This window comes from Bombina bombina, chromosome 1, assembly GCF_027579735.1.
Source record: "Bombina bombina isolate aBomBom1 chromosome 1, aBomBom1.pri, whole genome shotgun sequence".
NCBI classification, from domain to species: Eukaryota; Metazoa; Chordata; class Amphibia; order Anura; family Bombinatoridae; genus Bombina; species Bombina bombina.
In genome coordinates this window covers 636,871,913-636,897,462 of record NC_069499.1, presented here as the reverse complement: position 1 = coordinate 636,897,462, position 25,550 = coordinate 636,871,913, and the positions used below count along the sequence as shown (strand labels likewise).

Here is a 25,550-nt window from a genome sequence, read left to right as displayed (position 1 = left end):
AGCCGTAGTGGGCCTCCGCCCACCACCAAAGTCGAGACCCTCCCGTCTATGCCGGATGAACTCTCTGTTTCAGAAAGAGATCCACCCACTGAGAGGACCCAACTGGTACGAACCCAGAAGACCAGATCCTCAAAGTAGAATGCTCCTCTGAAGAACCCCAGGAATAATCCGGAGGAAACTCCTGATCCACGGACCCCATAAGACACTCTCTCCCCACTGACAGGTAAGTGACGAAGTCAAAACCGCCCCAGGAGAGCTAAAAGAACAAATTCCTCAGTACAGGGAGATCTGAACCGAATACTGGAGGATGATTCCCCCAACCGGTATTCCATGAAAGTCTGTTAAGACAGATTCAACAACAATGCCATGCCGAAGACTCAGCCTGGGCTAAACACATCACTCTCCCCACAGCACCAACAAAGGCCTGAAGGAAAACTGCAGGGCATAAACCAATGAAGTAACTAACTTCATAAGGTCTAAGGAAAGGTCTTCCTGTCTGAAAGATCAAACAGCATCCAAGGATCCACCCTGGTGCCTACACGAGAAACTCAGATCTAAATCCAACTCTGAGGATGGAAAAGACAAGAGAAATTCCTTTAAAATCTCCTAGCAGACGATGGTCAGAAAACCAGAATCGCCAAGACCTGGGAGCTTCTGTAATATTCTGGAAGCAGGATACTGCATATTAAACCCCAGATCCCAAGAGAAGACCTAGGATCAGAAACAAGTTTTACTGAAGGATACGGTCCCTAAGTACCGGACTTGCTCAAAAGGATGAGACAGGAAAGATATTCTTCTTCCCGAGCAAAGGTAGAGAGAACAGTATATTCTCCCTCAAAAGGGAGATCTAATAAGCTATGCTTAAGGAGCATAGAACCAACCCAAATATGATGAGAAAGCCGTTATTGGACCATGCACCAACAGTGGATAAAAATATCCTCACCCTGCGATAGGTATCGGGACAATGACTTCCAAAGTCAACCCGTTCCCTCTCTCTGCTGAATGACAAAATCAAGAGAGGAAAAACTGTCTAAAAAGGCAGAAAGTAAAACCTAGCTCCGGCCTCTAGGACCCCTGGATCCATATGATCCAGCATCAGACGCCCATCCAAGATAGTACCTAAACCAGATCCTGCCTGTCATCTAGAATAGATGGACCAGCTCTGTCTGGACCGGAATAGCTAGAAAAACTCCTCTTGTGTAGAAGGAAAGAACAGACTTAACTAGTACCCCAACAGGTCCTGCCTGCTATCTAGGATACGACATATCTGTCACAAAACTCAAGGGTCAAACGGAAAATTCTTAAGTTCTAGCAGTGCTAGGAATACTAAGAATAATCAAAATAAAGAAATATAAGCTCTGTGGCTTAAATATTGTCTCAAAATTATCATCACCCGAACAGAGACCTTCAAAATCCCTAGTACCAAAATCCCAGTGGCGAACATCTTCCTAAAATGAGTTTCTACAACAACCCAGAACTCTAAAATCGAAAACTATCCTGAATGGAATAGAAAAGAAAATAGGCAAGCGCACAAAAGAGATAGCCAAAGGAGAGTGTAAAACAAAAAACAAAACAGGTCCAGCCTGTCATACGACACAAACTCCTCTTAGAGCTCGGAACTGGGATTCTAAATACAAAACAAAGGGAAATATATATATATATATATATATATATACACACAATAAGGAATAGGATCACCATCCCTCTCCACTCGTCTAGTCAAGCTCGCTATCCGATTTAGAGGACTGAGATTCAACTGACGGAGCAGTACTGGGAACCTCTAACATCGCCAAAACCTCTTTCAGAAGTAAATGTAGGCGTGCCATTCTAAATCTAAATGCTAAATCCTTCTCAGTCGGAGGAATCAAAACAGGAGACTCCGACCCTGGAGATTCTACCTCTGATACAATCGTCATCTTACACGACGGTCCTTGGGCAGGAGTGCATGGATTAACCCTTCGCTTGCACGTAGCAGGAAGAGACAAAGCTGCTAAAGCCATAGAGATGGCCATGCAGAACCGCGCAGTAACCTCTGGTGGAAAAAAATCTCCTTCAGGCGAAGATGCAGTGGTATTTGGGAAAACTGCATGTGTAGGGAACACACCTCACAGGAAAACTGCATGTGTAGGGAACACACCTCACAGGATGAAGAATTCTCAGAGGCGGATGGCTCAGTGGTCTCTAACATCTCAACATTGGTTGATGAGAACACCCTGTTGCGGCATAAGGAACATGATTGAGAGGGCTGGTCTACCCTGCCCTCCTCACAATATGCGCAGCTATCAAATTCTGTACCAAAGGGATCCCCCTCTAAAACATCAGAATCCTCCTCAACACGTCTAAAGTAAATTATGGGGAAAAAAAACAAAAAAAACAACTGGAACCTTATGCCCCCAATGGCTGAGGCACCACCACCTCCTATGACCCAGACAGGTAGAGAAATCATTTTCTCTCCGCAGACACTCGGTCAGGAATCGGAAATGGAAAAACAAAACATGACCACTTCCGGTCACATGGTGCCTCATGCAGGACCGCCTCTGCTTAGAAAAAGCGTGCCAGCTTAATAAAACTGCGCAGCTCTCAAAAGGAAAATGACATGTAAGTTCTGTATCAGCCTATGAGCCGCAAAACGTCTCTACACAAAAGCAGTCAAAATCACATAACAAATATCATTAAAAGTAACAAAGGTTAGATTAAGCGCCACAGGAATATACCCTCTAGCTTTATACGCGAGGCCTCCTAGCTGGCCTCAAATTAGACTGATAAGAAATAAAAGATGTATAAAGCGCCTAAAAGGCTGGGTACTATATAAGTCACTGGTTAACCAGCTCCTTAAGACACTACATTGTATAAGTTAAATATAAATTAAGATGTTCAATGTAGATTAAGGATTAATTTAATACAGCAAATTTCAATACAATAGGATAAAAACAATAAAACAATAATATATATATATATATATATATATATATATATATATATATATATATATATATATATATAAACAGTGGTACAATATAGATGGGAATTCCCAGATTAAATAAAATCCAATAGATATCCAATTGATGTCTAGCAAAGTAAAAATGTCCAAAAACCAAATGTCCAAACTTTATTTCAAAAAGTCACTAGATATAGTCTTTAGATCCAAAATAGATGATGATAAAGCTGATGTGGTGAGGTGAAGAAAGTGAAAAATTGTGAAAAAGTCAAAATTGCAAAAATTAAAAAAAAAAAAAAAAATATATATATATATATATATATATATATATATATATATATATATATATATATATATATATATAAATGAAAAATGAAAAAATCAGAAAAATATGTGGAAAAATTGATGTCTTGAAAAAGGCCTTACAGGGGCCGAAACGCCTCAACAGTGGGTAAGCACATTTTCAATAATTCCATTTTCATTTGTATGGTCTACACTATGTTATTTTATTTTTTATAGGACACTTCTACACTAATTTTAAAAACACAGACTACTATTAGGATCACATTTGGAGGATTTGTGTTTTTGCTTTTTGCTTTCACCTTAATATTTGCATTTATCACCAATTTTTCCACATATTTTTCTGATTTTTTTCATTTTTCATATATATATATATATATATATATATATAGTGACTTTTTGAAATAAAGTTTGGACATTTGGTTTTTGGACATTCTTACTTTGCTAGACATCAATTGGATATCTATTGGATTTTATTTAACCTGGGAATTCCCATCTATATTGTACCACTGTTTATATATATATATATATATTATTGTTGTTTTATTGTTTTTATCCTATTGTATTGAAATTTGCTGTATTAAATTAATCCTTAATCTACATTGAACATCTTAATTTATATTTAACTTATACAATTTAGTGTCTTAAGGAGCTAAAATATATTTGGTTAACCAGTGACTTATATAGTACCCAGCCTTTTAGGCGCTTTAAATATCATTAAAAGACCCCACTGTTCAATAATACCCCTCAGGAGATATTAACCCTTGATTCCATAAAGATAAAGGAGTCCCACTGTGACCCTGTCTTCTATCGTTAATCATGTGTGTAAAAATTGAAACAATCTTACCAGAATCTATGCCGTGGAACAGCAACATGGTCCTTCAAGTTTGACAGATTGTAGCAGCACTTCTGACATGGACTTGAGTGAAGAAAGCAGGCAGCGAAACTCGCCAACACTGATTGCTTATGGAGCTGTTAATATGAGTCTGGATTGTGTCGCAGAAAGACTCTCCCTGCATCTCCAGACTCTAACTTTCATCAATTCTCTCACTGAGAGGCTGACAAGACTACTTAAAACTCCAGTCCCATCTCAAAGGGCAGATACCCTTCCTAAGGAACTATTCCTTAATCTTTTGACACTTCTCTGCCAGCCTCCTGTAACGAAAGGCAAAGAATGACTGGGGGATGAGGGAAGTGGAGAGGTATTTAAGCCTTTGGCTGGGGTGTCTTTGCCTCCTCCTGGTGGCCAGGTTCTGTATTTCCCACAAGTGTGGACTCTCCCTGTATTAAGAAGGAAATCATATTTATGCAATATTCATATTTAATAAAATGTTTAACTGTATTTAATGTAAATATTTCACATTCGTTCTATGTATTTTTAAATTAATATATATATATATATATATATCTCAATCATACAGTATACACACACATATACATACATACATATATACATACACACACGCAGGTACAAATAGATATTTTACCAAAAGAACAGCAGATATATGTAGAAATGTGAATTTAAAGATAAATAGAAAATATTCTCCTATGTGAAAAACATTGGAATGTGAAATATTAATATTTCATGTCGGGTTAGCTCACTTGAGAAAACATGAATGTGTTTGTGCAACTTGTTGGGTGTTTTTTTTTCCCCTTTTCGTGCTACATTGAAGGCTATGGGGAAATACATTAAAGGGGAAAGAAAACACTTATCGCAGATCGTTTGACAGACTTGCATCCCAGGCAATTAGTGCTGACTCATAAAAAACTTCACGTGCATGAGCACAATGTTTTCTATATGAAATACATGAACTAACACTCTCTAGCTATGAAAAATTTTCAAATGCATTCAGATAAGAGGCAGCCTTCAAGGGTTTAGAAATTAGCATATGAGCATACCTAGGTTTAGCTTTCAACTAGGAATAACAAGAGAACACAGTAAATTTGATGAAAAAAGTAAATTAGAAAGTTGTTTAAAATTACATGCCCTATCTGAATCCTGACTACTATCACTTTAACATGATCACGACATTCCAAGTTCAGCTTTTTGCAAACTCTGGGTTAGTGCTCATGCAAAAACTTTTTACTTTCTACTTGTAATATGTTTGCTACCATACACGCACAAAAAGCTTAGTTCTAGGGGAGCGGGAGCAATAAATAGCACCACTCGTAATCTTTTTATTTTCAACCAACAAATGCATGCTTTGCAAATTCGCTACTGCCTGTCCTCCAGCTCAACTTTGCAGTGCCTTTTTAAATTCAGTATTACATTCTCAAATGAGTACTTCTTCTGCTCCAAAGGTGGTTTGCCCCCATCAGTGAGTACTTCTTAGGGAGGTTCTATAGACTTCCCCTCTAAGGTCCACTATTTCTGAGGTATTGGCAGCTATGCAGCCTTCAAGTAAGAGAAAACGTATTTCCTTTAATTCCTCTGCTAGAGATGATTTACCAAATGTATCTGTGTCTGCCAAGGCAGTTCAGGATTTGAACCCAGATCAGGAATCTGAGGCGTCATCTTAACTTTAAGGTTGGTAATTTACACTCTTTCTTAAAGGGACATAAAACGCAATTTATTTCTTTCATGATTCAGATACAACATACAATTTTAAACACATTTCCAATTTACTTCTATTATCAAATTTTATTATTTTCATGTTATCCTTTGTTGAAAAGCGGGAATGTAGGCTCATAAGTGTGCATGTGTCTACAGCACTATATGGCAGCAGTTTTACAACACTGTTATACATTAGCAGGAGCACTAGATGGCAGCACTATAACCTGTCATGTAGTGCTTCAGGCATGTCTATGGCTACACGCTACCTACCTAGGTATCCCTTCAACAAAGAATAACATGAGAACAAAGCAAATTTTATAATAGAAATAAATTGGAAACTTTTTTTAAAATTGTCTTCTCTAGCTGAATAATGAAAGAACATTTTGGGGTTTAATGTCCCTTTAAGGAGGTATTACAGACTTTAGGGGTTCAAGGCCCTAAGTCAGTTGAGGATAAGGCTGTAAAACAACTTGATCTAATCTTTAAGCCTGCAGCTAAGTCTGTAGAAGTGTCAGAAAAATTATATCAAAGTAATAAAAGGGGTTCATTTTCTTCCTTTCCCAAAATTCAAGAAGATGTTTCCAGTTACTGCTTCTAATTTAGAACTTTGAGAAACCATTCCGAAAGTGGATGGAACCATTTCTACTTTGGCAAAAAGAACCTCAATTACCTTGTCAGACAGATATTTATAGGAAGTTGGAAGGCTATCTCAGAAAGACCTTTCTTCAGGGGGGATTCCTTATCTGAGTTGGTATCAGTTGAATCTTCATTAGAGGATATTCAAGAACATATAAGGTTTCTGAGATTGGCTAATTCCTTCATTGGCAATGCAGTAATTTAGATATTTTGCATCAATGCAAAGAACATGGCTTTATCTGTTCTTACAAGAAGGGCTTTATGGTTAAAATCTTGGTCTGCAGATATGATTTCAAAGAGCAGACTTTTAACCTTATCCTTTCAAGGAAAAATGTTGCTTTGGATAGATTTGGATTCTATTATTTCCACTGTTGAGGATGGTAAGGGAGCATTTCTGCCCAGCATAAGAACTTTAAGTTCAAGGGCTTACCTAATAAAAGGTTTTGCTCCTTTTGTCCGCCTAGAAACCAGAAGTCGTCTTCATCAAAAAAGTCAGAGTCTTTGAAGTCTTCCTGGAAGTTCAATCCAGTATGGAAAAAGGCCAAGCAGCCTAAGAAATCTCCTTCCAATGCTAAATCAACATGAAGGTGCGGCCCCGGGGACAGGTTAAGCCATTTCCAGAAGGTCTGGTCTCAGTCTGCTCAGAACCCTTGGGTACTAGATACTGTATTTCAAGGTTACAGGATATGTTTTTGATCAGGCCTCCTCAATGGAAGTTTCTTCTGTCACCTGTTCCAAAGATGACCAAAAAGAGAACTACTTTCTTTTAGTGTGTTCAGGAATATGGGGTAATCATCCCAGAACATATGTCAGAACAAGGAAAGAGGTTTTATGCCAACCTTTTCAACGTCCAAAGACGGAGAGGACTTTCAGGCCCATTTTGGATCTGAAAAGCTTGAACAAGTTTTTGAGGGTTCGCTCATTCATGATGTATTGGGCACTGCCTAGGGGCATTGGAGATCTCAGGGAATTTGGTCTCCTCAAGAGGCGAGATTACCAACCAATGTATTAGAAATTTGTGCAATATTCTGAGCGCTTCAGGCTTGGCCTCTTCTCATGTCAGTTCAATTTATTTGTTTGCAATCTGACAAATAACTATGGAAGTCTATATCAATCATCAAGGAGGTAACCACAGTTCCCAATAAAGGAGGTATCTTGCATTGTATCTTGGGCAGAATACCATCGGTGTACAATCTCGGCAAGACACATTCCCAGAGTCAATAATTGGGAGGCGGATTACTTGAGTCGTCAAGCTCTTCAGTTGGTTCAACATTGGGGCCTTCCAGAGATAGACCTGATGGCATCTCGTCTGAATTACAAACTACCCAAATATGGAGCGAAGTCCAGAGGCCCGCAAGCTGAGCTGATAGATGCATTAGCTAGCAGTTCCTTGGCCATTTCATCTAGTCTATCTTTTTTCCACCAATTGTTCTTCTTCTGAGGGTGATTGTACGTATTAAACATGAACACACTTCAGCAATTATAAGAGCTCCTGTATGGCCTCTCAGGACATGGTATGCCAATCTGATTCAAATGCCAAGTGTTCCACTGTTGCATCTTCCTCATTGTCCAGATCTGTTGTCTCAATGTCTTTTCTTTTATCAAAATCTTCAATCTCTCAATTTGACTGCTTGGAGATTTATTTCTCAGAGGGGTTTTCCTGATTCAGTGGTGTAGAGCAAGGTTTGGAATAGGCATACCTTTAGAATTCCTCAAATTCTCCAATTTCTGCAGAATGGCTTAGATAAGGGTTTGGCGGCCAGTACCTTGAATGGTCACATTTGTCTCTTTCTGTGTTATTCCATAGAAATATTGCTAGACTTCCAGATATTCAGGCTTTTTGTTCAGGCACTTGTTAGAATCAGACCAGCCAAATGCTCCTCCTTGGAATCTCAACCTGGTTTTGAGAGTCTCACAATCTTCTCCATTTTAACCTATGCATGAATTTGACATTTAGTCGTTTTATTCCTGTTGAGTTATCTGCTCTTTCCTATGAAGCAACGTATCTAGTTTTCCATCCGGATAAAGCAATTTAACATACTCATTATAGTTTTTTTCCTAAAGTGGTTTCTTATGAGAATATTAACCAGGAAATGGTAGTACCTTTGTTATGTCCTAATCCTAAAAATTCTAAAAAAAAGTTGTTACACAATTTGGATGTGGTAAGGGCTTTGAAATATTACCTGCAAGCTACTACAGAGTTTCATCAGTCCTCAAGTTTAAGGTGTTCATTTTTCAGGTATGTGCAGAGGTTAGAAGGCTATGTTTGTTTCCTTACCCTCTTCGCCTAAAAAGTTTAAATAAGGCTCACTTGAAGGCGGGGCAATCTCAGCCTTTACGTATTACAGCTCATTCAATTCATTTTAAAGATAACAGGTGGATAGCAATTAATAAAAAAATTCTCAGTACAGAAAAATCCATTAAAAAACATATTATAAAATGTCCTACTTTTTAAAAAAAAAAATGACTGTCACTTTGAATGTCTAGGGTCACAAAACTTTAAGACCCTAGTAAATCACCTCTAAACTATCAGTTTAGTGGAGTGGTTGCGGTACAATAAAATTTTCAAAGCATGCTAAGGAAGGTGACTGACATAGGGCCAGATTACAAGTGGAGCGCAAATTAACGCTCCCGCTCAAGTGTTAACTGCGCTAGAAGTAAGCTTTTTGCTATCAGCGGGTTGCGCTATAGTAATATGAGTTGAAAGTAAACAGCTTTTACTCAGGTTGCAAACCCTATGAGTGCAAAAAGCACGTTCACATATTCCCCCATAGAAGTCAATGGAGCAACACACCACTCTCGCGCAAACCCAACATGAAAATATAAAAATTTCACATTACAATCTTCTTCACTTACATATGTCTGATATTATTTTGGTACAATATATATCTATACATGATTATATATAGATATATAAAGATATATATAGGATTATCTATTTATAAATACCTAGAGCATATATCCCTATGCGCAGAACATTAGAATGTAAAATATTTACAGTAAATACAGTTAAAACCTTTATTAAAAATTAATATTGCATACATATGATTTTTCATATTTTCATCTACTTAAAGAGATACTAAAACCAAATTTTTTCTTTCATGATTCAAATAGAGCATGCAATTTTAACCCCTTAAGGGCCAGAGTCGCACCATGTACAACGCTGCTGTCTGGGGCCTCGCTCTGCCGCGATCTTGCTAACAGTGGCGAGATTGCACTATTTCTGGATGCCCGACGAGTGAGGCAGTGCAGAAATAGACTTGCCAAGTAACTGATGCAGAGAAAGACACTCTGTGTCCCTCTCTGCATCGGGTTGCGGTGGTGCTGATCGTTGGTGGTGTGGGAGGGTTAGGAGGGAGGCGGGTAGGCAGCCCATCGTTGAAGGGGGGGATGGAGGGGCGGGAACAAATGGGAGCGCCACACTAAAGCAAAAATTAATGCTAAGAGCGAAAGGGAGGGGGAAGGGAGGGTAGGGGAAACAATTTGGAAGGGGGTAAAAGAGGGAGGGGACAGCTACACTACAGAAAAAAAGTGTTTGTTTGAATTTTTTATTAAAGAAAAAAGAAAAAATTATAGAAAACTGGGTACTGGCAGACAGCTGCCAGTACCTATGATTGAGGAAATTAGTTAGAGGGGAGAGAGCAAGAGATTTTTGTGAGGGATCAGGGATGTGGGACAGTAAGGGGGTAATCTTACACTGAAGAAAATAATAATATTTTTTTTTTTAAAATGATCTAAAACTGCATACTGGCAGACTGTCTGTCAGTACCTAAGATGGGTGTGACCAGTGGGGGGGTGAGAGAGGGAAGAGAGCTATTTGAGAGGGATAAAGTAGGGATCAGGGGGTGGGAAGTGTCAGGTGGGAGGGTAATCTCTACACTAAAGCTAAAACTAACCTTACAAGCTACCTGATTAACCCCTTTACTGCTGGGAATAATAAAGTGTGGTGCGCAGCTGCAATTAGCAGCCTTCTAATTACCAAAAAGCAATGGCAAAGCCATATATGTATGCTAATTTTGAACAAAGGGGGACTCAGAAAAGCTTTTACAACCATTTGTGACATGATTGCAAAAGCGGTATGTAAATAATTTCAGTGAGAAACCTAAAGTTTGTGAAAAAGTTAACGATTTTTTATCTTTAATCGAATTTGGCGGTGAAATTGTGGCATGAAAATATATCAAAATGAGCCTAGATCAATACTTTGGATTGTCTACTAAAAAAAAATATATAGTTTTGATTGGTAAATAAAAAAAAACAAGGCTCTATTTCTGTTTAGGTAGTGTCTTGCTTGCTTGAAAAAGTCGCCAGGCAGTAGTTGTATAAAATCCAGATCTTTATTAATTTATTATGCCTGATGAAACGGCCAGGAGAGCCGAGAAACGCGTAGCAACAAGAATTTGTACACATTTGTATCCATGCTTGCCTTGATATCTTGATGTTCCAAGGCTATTTTATGTAGTGGTTTTAATAAAGATCTGTATTTTATACAACTACTGCCTGGCGACTTTTTCAAGCAAGCAAGACACTACCAGACATCCGGATTGGGAAAAGGAGTTTTCACACCGGAGTGAGCTAGCTGGTCAGCTCAGATTACCAGTTTGTTTCTTCAAACACATTGGTGTGCTCTACGCTATTGTGAGTACCCTGTACACAGACCTTCAGTTGTTTGTGCTTCTTTACTTTGATCGTTTCACACATTTGGGCACCTCTCTGTGTTTACACTTTCAGATGCTTTGATTTCCTGCTGGGGATTTTGGAGAGTGCTGCCAGAGAGACTGTGATCCTTTGGATATCCACTGGAGACTTTGAGCTATACTAACCAATTTGAATATCACTTATAGACGCTCTTGCACTTTACAGCTGAAGGGTTATATTTTACTTCTGATTTAATGAGTATCCACCTTACATTTCAAATTTTTGGCTAGTACTTATTGTCCAATTGGAGACTTTGTATATATTTTTTGTCCTTATTTGTTACTATTTGCTTTATAATAGCGCCCTCTGGTGATCTAGGTCACAATTGTTTATCATAGAGCCGATCTATTTCTGTTTAAAAGGGGTAAGGGCAAAAATGCTCTGGTCTTTTGGGGAAGTTTTACGGGCCGATTTATCAATGTCTGGCGGACATGATCCGCTGTAGCAGATCATGTCCGCCAGACATCGCTGAATACCGTCAGCATACGCTGTCTTAAGACCGCTGCTTCTTAACTCCTGTTTCCAGTGAGCCTAAAGGCTCAGGTGTTGAACCAAAAATGGGCCTGCTCCTAAGCTTTACATTCCTGCTTTTCAAGTGAAGATAGCAAGAGAACGAAGAAAATTTGATAACAGGAGTAAATTAGAAAGTTGCTTAAAATTGCTGCTGTATCTGAATCATGAAAGAAAGAAAAATGGGTTTACTATCCCTTTAACCCCTTAATGACCGAGGACGTGCAGGGTACGTCCTCAAAAAAAAGGCAGTTAACGCCTGAGGACGTACCCTGCACGTCCTCGGTGTGGAAAGCAGCTGGAAGCGATCCTGCTCGCTTCCAGCTGCTTTCCGGTTATTGCAGTGATGCCTCGATATGGAGGCATCCTGCAATAACCATACATGGCCATCCGATGCAGAGAGAGCCACTCTGTGGCCCTCTCTGCACCGGACATCGATGGCCGGTATCGTTGGTGGGTGGGAGCCGAATTGGGAGGCGGGTGGGCGTCCATCGGTGTTGCGCGTGACGTCACGGGGGGCGGGATCGGGACCGTCGGGGGCGCGCACGGGCGCGCGCGCGCACGGAGGGTGGCGGGCGGGCGCGTGCACGAGGCGGGAGCGGGTGGGAACCGCTACACTACGGAAAATCTTTTCATAAAATCTGCCTAATCTTGTTTGTGCAAAAGCACAAAAAGCTATCGTGGAGGGGTGGGGAGGTTGGTTTGTGTGTGGGGAAGCTAAACTTTCAATAAATGAAAAAAACAAACCATTTTTTTTTCTAAACTGGGTACTGGCAGACAGCTGCCAGTACCCAAGATGGCGCCCATTAAGTTAGAGTGGGAGGGGATAGAGCTGTTTGGGGGGGGGATCAGTGAGGTTGGGGGCTAAGGGGGGATAGTACACAGCAGCATATGTAAATATGCTTAAAAAATCATTAAGAAAAAATATATATAGCTTTTATTTTAGTACTGGCAGACTTTCTGCCAGTACTTAAGATGGCGGGGACAATTGTGGGGTGGGGGAGGGAAGAGAGCTGTTTGGGAGGGATCAGGGGGTCTGATGTTTCAGGTGGGAGGCTGAGCTCTACACTAAATCTAATATTAACCCTGCAAGCTCCCTACAAGCTACCTAATTAACCCCTTCACTGCTAGCCATAATACACGTGTGATGCGCAGCGGCATTTAGCGGCCTTCTAAATACCAAAAAGCAACGCCAAAGCCATATATGTCTGCTATTTCTGAACAAAGGGGATCCCAGAGAAGCATTTACAACCATTTGTGCCATAACTGCACAAGCTGTTTGTAAATGATTTCAGTGAGAAACCTAAAATTGTGAAAAATTTTACGTTTTTTTTAATTTGATCGCATTTGGCGGTGAAATGGTGGCATGAAATATACCAAAATGGGCCTAGATCAATACTTGGGGTTGTCTACTACACTACACTAAAGCTAAAATTAACCCTACAAGCTCCCTACATGCTCCCTAATTAACCCCTTCACTGCTGGGCATAATACACGTGTGGTGCGCAGTGGCATTTAGTGGCATTCTAATTACCAAAAAGCAACACCAAAGCCATATAAGTCTGCTATTTCTGAACAAAGGGGATCACAGAGAAGAATTTACAACCATTTGTGCCATAATTGCACAAACTATTTGTAAATAATTTCAGTGAGAAACCTAAAGTTTGTGAAAAAAATTGTGAAAAAGTGAACGATTTTTTTTATTTGATCGCATTTGGCGGTGAAATGGTGGCATGAAATATACCAAAATTGGCCTAGATCAATACTTTGGGTTGTCTACTAAAAAAAAATATATACATGTCAATGGATATTCAGGGATTCCTGAAAGATATTAGTGTTCTAATGTAACTAGCGCTAATTTTGAAAAAAAAGTGGTTTGCAAATAGCAAAGTGCTACTTGTATTTATGGCCCTATAACTTACAAAAAAAGCAAAGAAGATGTAAACATTGGGTATTTCTAAACTCAGGACAAAATTTAGAAACTATTTAGCATAGGTGTTTTTTGGTGGTTGTAGATGTGTAACAGATTTTGGGGGTCAAAGTTAGAAAAAGTGTTTTTTTTTTTCAATTTTTCCTCATATTTTATAATTTTTTTATAGTAAATTATAAGATATGATGAAAATAATGGTATCTTTAGAAAGTCCATTTAATGGCGAGAAAAACGGTATATAATATGTGTGGGTACAGTAAATGAGTAAGAGGAAAATTACAGCTAAACACAAACACCGCAAAAATGTAAAAATAGCCTTGGTCCCAAACGGACAGAAAATGGAAAAGTGCTGCGGTCATTAAGGGGTTAAGTCACAAACCATGTTCATAAGTAAAATAGTAACATTTAAAGGGACCATAAACCCCACATTTTCCTGTTATGATTCAGATAGAGCAATCAATTTTAAATAACTTTCCAATTTACTTCAGTTTGAAGTTTGCTTGATACTCTTGGTATTCTTTGCTGAAGGATCAGCAATGCACTACTGGTAACTAGATGAACACCTTGGCCACCAATCAGCAGTTAGCTCCTAGCAGTGCATTGCTGATCCTGAGCCTACATAGGTATGCTTTATTAACAAAGGATAAAAAGAGCATGCAATTTTTTTTTTTTTATTTATATTTTTATTTATATCCAGCAGAGTGTACAAGTAAATGATTACAATCTCCCTGCACCTCACAGGGCCAGGTAAGATTTACTATATTACACAGTAAGTACCTTTAGAACAACAAATTTCATTTTCTCTTATTAATCATTGTGTTCATTATGCAAAAAAAAATATTTATATATATATATTGGTACACCAAGCTGGGATTTTCCCATTTTCAATACCTAGAATGCATCCTTAAGAATTCTCTTTAAATTTAAACAGTAACACACATAATGCACTTTTGTGTAATAATACTGCATCATCGATATTAGTGTAACACTAAAAAACAAGGAAAAAAAAAAAAAAGAAAGACCAAAATCTAAATTACTATCTTTATAAGAGTCCTCTTATTTAACTTACAATTCTAATAAGCGAAAACCTGTGTGTCTTCTGCCGTTCATATTCCCTAATATAATTCTTGAAACAGAACGAAGCAGATCCAAACAATGAATAGCCACAAACATATCAAAACGGAAAAAAAAAAAAAAAAAAAAAAAAAAAAAAAAGGGGATGAAGGAAAATAATAATAATATCTCTCCTCCTCCCGATCCCCCCCCACTCCCTCCTGATATCACCAATTATCTAGTAAAACTATTTCCGAGTTTCTGAACGGAAAGATCATATGATCAATTTCTGAAGGTGTAAATATTTTAATAAATTTTGCCCATTTCCTGAAAAAAGTTACTATTTCTTGTTCTGAGTTCAAATCTGTAGCTAGTTGTTCAATTAAGAATTGTTTCTTGAGATAATTCCTTACTTCTGCAATTGAGGGTACAAATCTAGTTTTCCATTTTTTAAAGATTAGGTTTCTGACTGCCAAGATAGTTACATTTACCATCCTGGCATCAGAAAAATTCCTATTATTGGATATCAGGAAGATAATTATGGGGAATGTAAGCGTAAAAGATGTAATTTTCATCACTCTAAGCAACCAGAATTCAATCTTTTTCCAGAATTGATTGAGTCTGGGGCAGTTCCAAATCATATGAGCTAAATCTGCTGCTGGTAAATTGCATCTTGGACATTTGTTAAATTTATTATACCATTTATATCCTTTATCCGGGGTGAAATAGGACTGATACAATAGTTTTATATGGGACTCTCTCCAGGTTTCAGCTATGGAAGACTCAAAAAGTAATCTCAGAGATCTGACCACATATGTATCGTCTAGTACATCTATCTCTAGGAGATTTGTCCATTTTGAGGCTATTTTCTCCATGTTTAAATTTCCTTTGATTGAAACAAGATGCCTGTACCATGGGGCAATAGAGAAATGCCCTGTTTTGCACAAGATTATCCAATTATCCAGCTTACCCCAAGACCATTTCCAGCTAAATTTACTAATGAGATGAGATGCATAATGTCTGGTTTGTAGATAAACAAAAAAATCTTTATTATTAAGTTTAAACTCCTGTTTTAAATCTTCAAAGGATTTGATGATTCCTGTCTCTGAAAAAATTTGGGATACCCAATGAAAACCTTGGTTATACCAGTGTTGTAATATCGCTGACTGTGCTCCTTCCTGAAATTCGGGGTTCCCCAAAAAACTTTGAAATCTAGGAATGTTGGTATCTACTTCAGCGCGAGCTCCTATCTTCCCCCAAGCTAAAATTATTGAATATATAGTTGTGAGATTTTTCACTTGTTTAGGAATACTTTTAGGCGGGAGATGAAGCAGTGCTATAGGCTGCAATGGATGGATCATATTTGTTTCAAGCTCATAATCTGAAAAATGATTTGACTCCGCAATCCAGTCTGCTGCTATGCGTCCTAAGAAAACTAAATTATATAAATATATGTCAGGTAATGCTAGACCAGCCATTTGCTTGGGTAAATTTAGTCTCTGTAGAGAAATTCTAGGTTTTTTTGAATGCCAGATAAAATATCGGAGTGCGGTGTTAAATTTTTTAATATCATATCTTTTCAAGATAATAGGAAGATTTTGAAACATGTAGCAAAGCTTCGGGAGTAGTACCATTTTAAATAGCGCAATGCGACCAGATAGGGATATAGGCAAATTCTGCCAGCTCCTCATATAGTTGATAGATTGTGAAAGAGATGGAGTGATATTTAAAGAATACCAATCTTGTGGGTCCGCGGATATCAATATGCCCAAATATCTAAACGATTTAGAAACCAACTTGAAAGGATATTCTTTCAGGGAATTTTCTGTTTTTCTTAGCCACAGAAGTTCTGATTTTGATTTATTCATTCTATAGCCTGAACAGGAACCATACAGATCAATTATATCTAGAAGTGATGGGATATTCTTACGGGTATTTGATATATATAATAGTAGGTCGTCTGCATATAATGCCACCTTAACTTCTTTTTTTGAGATTCTTATGCCTTCAACTAATTGTCTAATTTTATTAGCTAGTGGTTCAATTGCGAGATTGAATAATAACGGAGATAGTGGGCAACCTTGCCGTGTACCTTTTCCTAGTCTAATTTTTTCCGATAATATTCCATGTATAACTATAGACGTGGAAGACTGTAAGCATATATTTTTCACTAGGTTGAGGAAATTATTCCTCAATCCAAATCGTTCTAATGTATCTAGTAAATACTCATGACTAACCCTATCGAACGCTTTCTCTGCGTCAATTGCGAGTATTGCTGCGTCTGAAAAATCTGCAGGGATCCTATCTTCTGAATTTTTAAAATAGTCTATGATCATTAAAAGTTGTCTGATTTTGGCGGCAGAGCTTCGTTTGGTTAAGAACCCCACTTGATCTTTATGGATAATCTCGTTTAACCCCTTTTGAAGTCTTTTAGCTATAATAGTAGTTAATATCTTATAGTCTGTGTTTAATAATGCGATCGGTCTATATGATTCTCTATTATGTGGATCCTTTCCTGGTTTAAGAATGAGTATAGTATGGGATTCCACAAAGTAGGGGGATAACTGAGCATTTTCCTGATAGTAAAAATTATAAAGTTTAGTCAAATGGGGGGTTATTAAAGATTCCGAGGACCTGTAAAATTCGTTTGGTATTGCATCAGGACCAGGAGATTTCTCAGGCTTCAGTGCCTGAATAGTTTGAGCGACTTCTAATTCGGTAATCGGGGCATTTAACGCAACGTTAAAGTCCTCGCTAGCTCTTATATTAGGTAAATTTTCCCAAAATCTAACCTGCGCTGCTTTCTCAATCCGAGAAGATGAGTAGATAGATTTATAGTACTCAAAGAAGGATTCTGAGATTTCTTCCGATGTATTGAGCCGCTTCTTCTCAACCTGTAAGAATTCGATTGTATTAGATTGTTTAGAGTTCTTCACCAGTTTGGAAAGCAGTTTACCAGACTTATTGCCATATTTGTAGAGTTTAGATTGGTATTTAAACTCTGTCTGTATTGTATGCGTGGTCATAAAGGTATCTCGTTCCCGTTTTGCTTTGATATATTTTTTCCAATTTTCCTCGGTCGGGGATATCAGGTATCTATTATATGAATTTGTTACCATAGCTGTTATCTGCCTTTCCTTTGCTTGGGAGTCACGCTTAATTTTTGTTGTATAAGCAATAATATCCCCTCTTAAAACGGCTTTTGCTGCCTCCCAGAGAGTCGAGGGGTTAGATACTGAGCCCTCATTTAGTTTAAAAAATTCCATCAATTTATTATTGAGCCAGTTTATGTATTTTAGATTTTTACTTAAATATTTTGGATAGAAGAAGCGAGCCCCATTTGGATTAGAGTTCTGAATTGGGATATCTAGCATTATAGGGGCGTGATCTGAAATGCAGATTTCTGCAATCTCCGCCTTGGCCCCAGTATGATATAAGCTATCATTGATTAGAAAGAGATCAATTCTTGATAAAGATTTGGTAGCTTTTGAGTAACAAGTATAGTTCTTAGTATCCGGGTTCTGAGCCCTCCACACGTCCCTAACTGCCAGATTTAGAAATATGTTTTTATAAAGTTTTGTTTCTAGATTATCCTTTTTGGTCTTCCTTTGTGGGTCCCCACGTCTAAGTCTATCCATAGGGAACCGAGGAGACATATTAAAGTCCCCAGCTAGGATCACATGCCCCTCTGCTACCTGAAGAATTTTAGTCTGGAGAGAGTCCCAAAACCTATTGTCAATTATATTGGGTGCATATAGATTACAAATAGTATATTTTGAGTTTAATATTTTAATTTTTAATATTATATATCTGCTTTCCGGGTCTATTATTGTTAATAGTTTATCATATATCAGTTTTTTCCCAAGAAGAATAGCTACACCTTTTTTCCTATTTAATGAGGGGGTGAATATAGCTTCTGCCACCCATGCTGATTTTAATTTTAGTGATTCCTCAGTGTTTAAGTGCGTTTCCTGTAATAGTGCAATAGAGGTGTTCAATCTCTGAAGGTGTGATAGAATTGTCTTCCGCTTAATGGGGGAGGTTATACCTCCTATATTCCAAGATGAAATTCTAAGCTTATTTTTCATAAGTTTTTACCTTAAACATATGTTGACGTTCTGGGGAGATAGAGAGATCCGGAGGAAGGGGGGAGAGAGAGAGAGAGGGGAAAAAAAAAAAAAATATATATATTTTTCCTTAAAACATCCTTTAATAATTAGTTTTAAAACAAGAAAAAGCAAAGTGAACTTAATCAAAAAACAGCAACTAGTATAATAACATGAAAATAAAATGCTATAATTATCCATTGCAGCCATGTTCTGCTAATTTTTTTTCTGCCTCTGCTGCTGAGTTATAAAAGAAAGTCTGACCTTGCAGAAACAATCTGAGTCTAGCAGGATATATAACTGTAGCCTGCCACCCTGCTTTTATCATTTTGCCACAGACTGGGGAGAGTTCCCTCCTCTTCCTGGAGGTCTCAATAGAGAAGTCCTGGAACAGGAGGATTTTATTGCCTTCATATAGAATGGGTTGGTTTTTGCGATAATATTGAAGGAATCGCATTTTATCCTGAAAATTCAGGAATTTAGCTATGATTGGTCTTGGATTGGTTAGATTAGCGGAGCTCTCTGTTACTCTCCCCAGTCTGTGGACTCTTTCAACTAGGGCAGGAGATTGAGTTTCTGGCATTTTTAACATTAAAGGTAGGGTATGAGTCATAACCTTCATAAGGTCTTCTTGTTTAGAGGAATCTGGGAATCCAATGATTCTCAGATTGTTCCTCCTTGACCTGTTCTCTAAATTGTCTATTTTTGCCTGTAATTTAGAAATCTCGCTCTGGTTGTTCTCTATTTGAGGTATATATGTATTTGTTGTATCTTCTAACTCTGAGATGCGTTCCTCCACTTCCTGAAGTCTTTTAGCAAATTGTCTGATCTCTATCGTTAGTGAAGTGATTTCTTGCTTGATTTCATTCTTTAAGGTGTCAAATTTGGGTGATATGGCCTCTAAAATGCTATTTACTAAAGCTTGATTATCTTGAAGGGTTGTAGATTTTTGACTTTTTGATGGAGTAGTTTCTACAGAGATTTCGGGTGAGGGTTCAGAAAGATTCTTATTTCTGCGTTCCTTATTTTTCGACGTCATGCCTGGATTGTGTTTAGAAGTGACAGAAGGAGATGTGACGTATTTATCCATAAAAGGAATACTCTTGTGCTCCGTGTGTTATTAAGGATTGAAGTGGGGTGTGTAACAGTACTCACTAGGGGTGAGGGGGAAAAAGTTAAAGAAAAAAAAAAAAAAAAAAAAAAAAGTGAAGGTGGGGGTGAAATTCTCTAAAAATCAGAAAGTGAAGTGTGCAGTGTGAATCACCGTATTGTGAGTGTGGGGAAAAGAAAAAAAAAAAACTATAATCAAGGATTAAACGTGGTAATAAGACCAGGAAATGGCGGCGAAATAAGGGTATCTAATACCTATACATTTATTCCGATTTCTCTTCAACCTACAGCTAACGCTTCGACTTTCTGTACTGTTAATAGTTAAGTTATAGTACTTTTTGTAGTACAACCTTTAATCACCTTTATTTTTTATTTATCTAAATTATTTCATCTAGATTTAGCTAGAGGAGTGTCCACTTATTTTATACACGCCCACTCTGAGTTAAAAGAGCTTATCCAATATTGTTTATACAAGGTAAGTTATTACCTAACCTTTTGCTTTAATTCTATAGGCTTTTCTTTCCTCTTTCTCCTTTCCTCTCCCTTTGGGACTATAAATCTATTAATCTAGAGTTCTAAAAAACCATGATATGCAATTTTCCTTTTAAGAGTGTTCTCTTCCTTTCTGCCGCTATTCTCAAAATATATGTGGGTATTGCAAATTATTATATGTATATTTTTGATAATAGTAAATTCCTTAACTTGTGTCACCACTATTACTTAGCTTGTGCTTAGTATCTGACAATTTCCTGGGAAATGGTTGATAACCACTTCCAGGGATGATTTACCCTTGCTGGGTTATAGATTTTATCCTTTAGCTCCTTTAAGAATCATCAGTATATTTAATATTTACTTTGCTGGTTCTAGTGATCTATATACTGCGTTGGCTTTGTATATTATTTGTCATCCCTCTATGATGAGTGATCTAATTTATGCCAGGGAAGTTTTTCTTCCCTTTTTACTCTCTTCTCCCCCTTCCTCCCCTCTCTTCCTCTTGAAGCAAGAGATGTTACAAAGCCTCTCAAAAACAGTGAATTATCATATTATTGATAACATAACCCCTCAACTGAATCAGTCCAAGACAGCAAAACCATACCCTATAAGGGTTTTAGATGTAAAGTCCTTTTTCTCCCTTTTTTTCCCTTTTTCTTATATACAATAATTAGCAATTCAGTCTTTGGTGAGTTAGAGTTGTATAGGTACAAGGGCTTCAGAATTCTGATTTTATGGCAGTCTCAGAAAATTTATATAGGTTTCCCTTGCCACTGAAGAACACAACTACCCCTGGATATGGGATATAACCTGTAACTTTTACTCCTCGGTATTGTGACTTTATTGTGACTTTAATGGTCCTCAGTGACCAGCCGCTGCCCTTGTCAGTTTTCCATTTTTAAACATAATTACTCCGAACCTGGCCAAATGTATAGGACAAACTTAAACAGTCCGTATCAAGGGAAATCAAGTTTACCCCGCACTCACCCCTGCTGCGGCGAAGTACTTCTCTCAATCCTTGTTTTGGAGATTTACAACACAGAACTGAGCCCAGCGGTCCGCGGTGTCTCTTTTCCTTCCTTTTGCCCAGACTCCTTACACGTCCTGCTGCCTTCCGGTTCTCGCACTATCCTTGCGATCACACCTGGGCTGGATTATTGCTCTCTGCAGCCGGGTCCTATGGAGATCCTTAGCTGTAGGGGAGGGACCGACACAACCTTGTAAACTACGAACCCTGCCGACTCCCCACACGCAGCACCGGTGGGTGGGGAGGGCAGATTTGAGTCCAGGTCACAAACGACAAACCCTTAGGTAAGCGGACCCCCAAAGGGAGTACAGGTGATACTCGGTCGACTCTAAGTTCCCTCCTACAGGTAACGGAGATAGCGGAGTACTCCTGCAGCGAGAAGTATAGTTACTCAAAGCGGATCTCAGGCTGTCAGCATCTCCCCACTCGCAACATCGGTGGTTGGGGAGAGAAAAGATTACAAAACACCTTTCAATTGTAGCGCTGATTCTCCTGCACACTATGCTCTCCTCCAGTGTCTATGGGCATTAGGGTGAGTGCGGGCCGTATGTATTTTTTCCACAGATATCTTGGTGCAATAAAATGAAGGCAAAGCTTGGCTGTCCACCCCTCTCTCCTTTACAGAACAGAAAAAGGAGAGGAGGGGTAAGTAGTTGTATTTTACCGTAAGGGAGCTTGGTCTTACCGCCAACTGAGACCGGCTCCAGGTAACATAGTTCTTTATCAGCGTAGCTGGAAACACACGCTGTAGAGGGAAACACCAGGGTGAAAATCTAACTGGCTGCAGGGTTTGAAAGGACAGGTGAGACAAGTCCTTCTCTCCTACACCTCAAGGTGAGCTCCTGGCGCGAACATCCGCCTCTGAAGCACCTGCAGGGGAATGAATCCTGCTCATGCACAGACTCCTCCTCTTCCCTCGATCAAGAGCATGCAATTTTAAGCAACTTTCTAATTTACTCCTATTATAATTTTTCTTCTTCGTTCTCTTGGTATCTTTATTTGAAAAGCAGGAATGTAAGCTTAAGAGCCGGACCATTTTTTGTTTTTTAGCACCTGGGTAGTGCTTGCTGATTGGTAACTAAATGTAGCTACCAATCAGCAAGCTCTACCCAGGGTGCTGAACAAAACACGGGCTTGCTCCTAAGCTTATATTCCATCTTTTTCAAATAAAGATACCAAGAGAATGAAGAAAAATTGATAATAGAAGTAAATTAGAAAGTTACTTAAAAATGCATGCTTTATTTGGATCATAAAATAAAAAGTTTGGGTTTAATATCCCTTTAAGTGTTGGGTATTTTTTTTTTTTTAAACAGACACAGAACTATAAGAACATTTCATGTACTGGGCCTGTCAGGAGACAATAACAACAATACAGTAATAAACTATCAATTTTTATGTTTTTCTTATAAGTATTTTAATGTTTGGTCAGTCCAAATGTAGGGAATCAAGCTGATCTAGAACTATTCCAGATATATGTTAAGTGGTTAAAATTAGACATGGGTATTTAGCAGATTCATTAGCTGCTGAATACGGAAATAGGGGCCGCTCGTGGACTTCGGCTATTTTCGGTGCTGGATTGATTCTAGTGAAAGACCACCACACTAAGATCTGTGAAAATCTATATCTAAGTGTGCTGATCTTTCACAAGAATAAATCCGGCCCTGAAAATAGCCGAAGTCCACGAGCGGCCCCTATTTCTTTATCAATGCCAATGCCTAGTTAAAATTAATGAAACACAATGCAGTTTTCAAATATTGAAATACAATGAAGACAAAAAAAAAACGCGACACCAGAGACAGAGTGATTGAAACATAGTTAAGGACACACATAACACCAAAAGCCTAAACTAAGATAAAAAAAAATTGCCAGTGAGTAAGAGCCCTCACTGGGAAATGCCAGAATCCAATGGACAATAATTGACCATGGAGAGAGAAATATAAACACCAAATTACAGTGTAATGATGCTAAGGACCCGAGGAAGGCTGATAACTGCTGCAAGGTTGTCTTTCAGTATTCACTGTTAGTCCAATATCACTACATGAAACAATACTCACTATTATTTTTGCATCTGAATTAGTGGACAAGCACATACATGTTTTAATTAACATAGCTTATTAAAATAACAAGCAAACCCTAAAGAAACAAGTGGCTTTCAGAGAGAGGCAGATCCCTAAATAAAGAAGCATGATCAAGACAACTCTATTTCCTTGCAGAAGTGATACTGTTTCTGGGTTACTTACCATTTTAGGAAATAAATGACTAAGAGGACAGAGAACATATTTATAGACTCATTAACTGTTAAGTGCAGCTTATCAGTATATTAGCAGCAATGTTAGAGGTGCAATTTGCATTATTGGGGCAACTTTACTTAGAACAATAGCTATATGTCCCGAATGGGGACGTATACCCGTTTCCATGCGAGACTTTAGGCTCGCCGGAAACAGGAGTTAAGAAGCTTAACTCATCCGCTGCCTCTGAGGCTGCGGACATCAATCCACCCGATCTCATATGATCGGGTTGATTGACACCCCCTGCAAGCGGCCAATTGGCCGTGGATCTGCAGGGGGCGGCATTGCTTAAGCAGTTCACCAGAACTGCTTGTGCACTGATAAATAAATTCTGAGGTCCATTCACAGTTAAGATATACATCTATATTATACTTCACACACTGTAGTATAGTACTATAGCTACTCACAGAGGATGATGGATCCAGACAGTCTGAGTTCACTAGAAGAGGTGCAGCACCCGCCTAAGAGACAACAAGTACAGTGGTCAGTAAACAGTATAGTCCAACAGTCAACAAAGGGTTAGTGGCATGTAGTGAAAACACAATGTCAGTATATAGTTAGGGAATGTTAAAGGAATAGTCTTAAGCAACTTTCTAATTTACTCCTATTATCAATTTTTCTTCGTTCTCGTGGTATCTTTATTTGAATGTAAGCATAGGAGCTGGCCCATTTTTGGTTCAGCACCTGGGTAGCACTTTCTGATTTGTGTCTAAATGTAGCCACCAATCAGCAAGCGCTACCCAGGTTCTGAACCAAAAATGGGCCGGCTCCTAAGCTTACATTCAAATAAAGATACCAAGAGAAGAACATTTTATATCAGGAGGAGTTAATTAGAAAGTTCCTTAAAATTGCATGCTCTATCTGAATCATGAAAGTTTAATTTGACTAGAATATTCTTTTAAATAATATAGCACAAAAAAGACATTGTATGACCTCATTTTTGACAAGGGTATTAGTGCAGAAAACAATGTGCAGATACTCAGGGTCATATATAAAAGGTTATTTTTGATTGCCATTCAGTGGCGTCACTAGGGGGGGGCGGGGGGGGGCGGGCCGCACCCGGGTGACACCCTCCAGGGGGTGACACCAAAAAAAAAAAAAAAAAAAAATTTTTTTTTTTTTTTTTTTAATTTTATTGAAATTCAAAGAAATACAATGTTGAGATGCATAGATTTTTTTTTTATTAGAGGGGCTGGCATTTGTAAACATTGGTGGGACTGGGGAGGTTGTAGACACACATTTTTTTTGCCCCTTGAGCCAGTGCTGCAATTTCAACAAATAGTTTTCCCGGCTGCTTTTGCTTGTTTGTACTTTGCTTCTCCCCTGCCCAATTTCGCTATGAATGTTGTGGGCATGCCGTGGGGCTTGCAAAGTTGCGCTGCTAGCCTAAACCTGCCTGCCTATCTGTGCTCACTGCTCAGTGACATGTGGAGCAGTGGAGTCACTCACTGCTGTGCTGTCTTTCTAAACTGGAACTGGCAAATCATGAGGGGATGCCTGGCACCTGACCGCATGACTGTTTGACACTGTCTTTAAAGTGAAGGAGCCATGTATGATGCCCACCAGACCATTACGGTTACGGTACACTAAGTGCACACTGAACAGGTAGGAGGGTGGGCGGGGGTCTGGGGGTGGGCAGAGTGCAGAGGTGATTGGCCATAAGAAGCGGTAGGCACGCGGCCCGGGGCTGTGCACTGACAGGCTTGGAACAGAGTCAGAGAGCAGAATTTTCATAGTTTGCGCCTAAACCTTTTCTTTAATGATTTATTTTTAGAGTGCTCTGTTTATCTTTCATTTGATGCTCTGCTGAGCCAGGGAGCAGCTCTAGGCATGAGCTTTATAATTAATGCAGTGCAGTTTACATATTTTGTAAGTGTAGTGTGTGTCTGAGTTTTTGTGTGTGTGTGTGTC

At 38.6% G+C, this 25,550-nt stretch overlaps 1 protein-coding gene across 4 annotated transcripts in view; it reads right to left on the bottom strand.

The window, feature by feature from the left end:
• The window catches only part of DLG3 (discs large MAGUK scaffold protein 3), a 482,093-nt gene that overhangs the window by 373,664 nt on the left and 82,879 nt on the right, over window positions 1–25,550 (bottom strand). For 2 of the 4 annotated variants that reach the window (XM_053699068.1, XM_053699069.1), the window contains exon 2: window positions 24,047–24,100. The exons of the other annotated variants lie outside the window; for them this stretch is intronic. In XM_053699068.1, coding sequence (XP_053555043.1) covers window positions 24,047–24,100 — 54 coding nt within the window. The remainder of the gene's footprint in view (window positions 1–24,046; window positions 24,101–25,550) is intronic. 4 annotated transcript variants of the gene reach the window in all.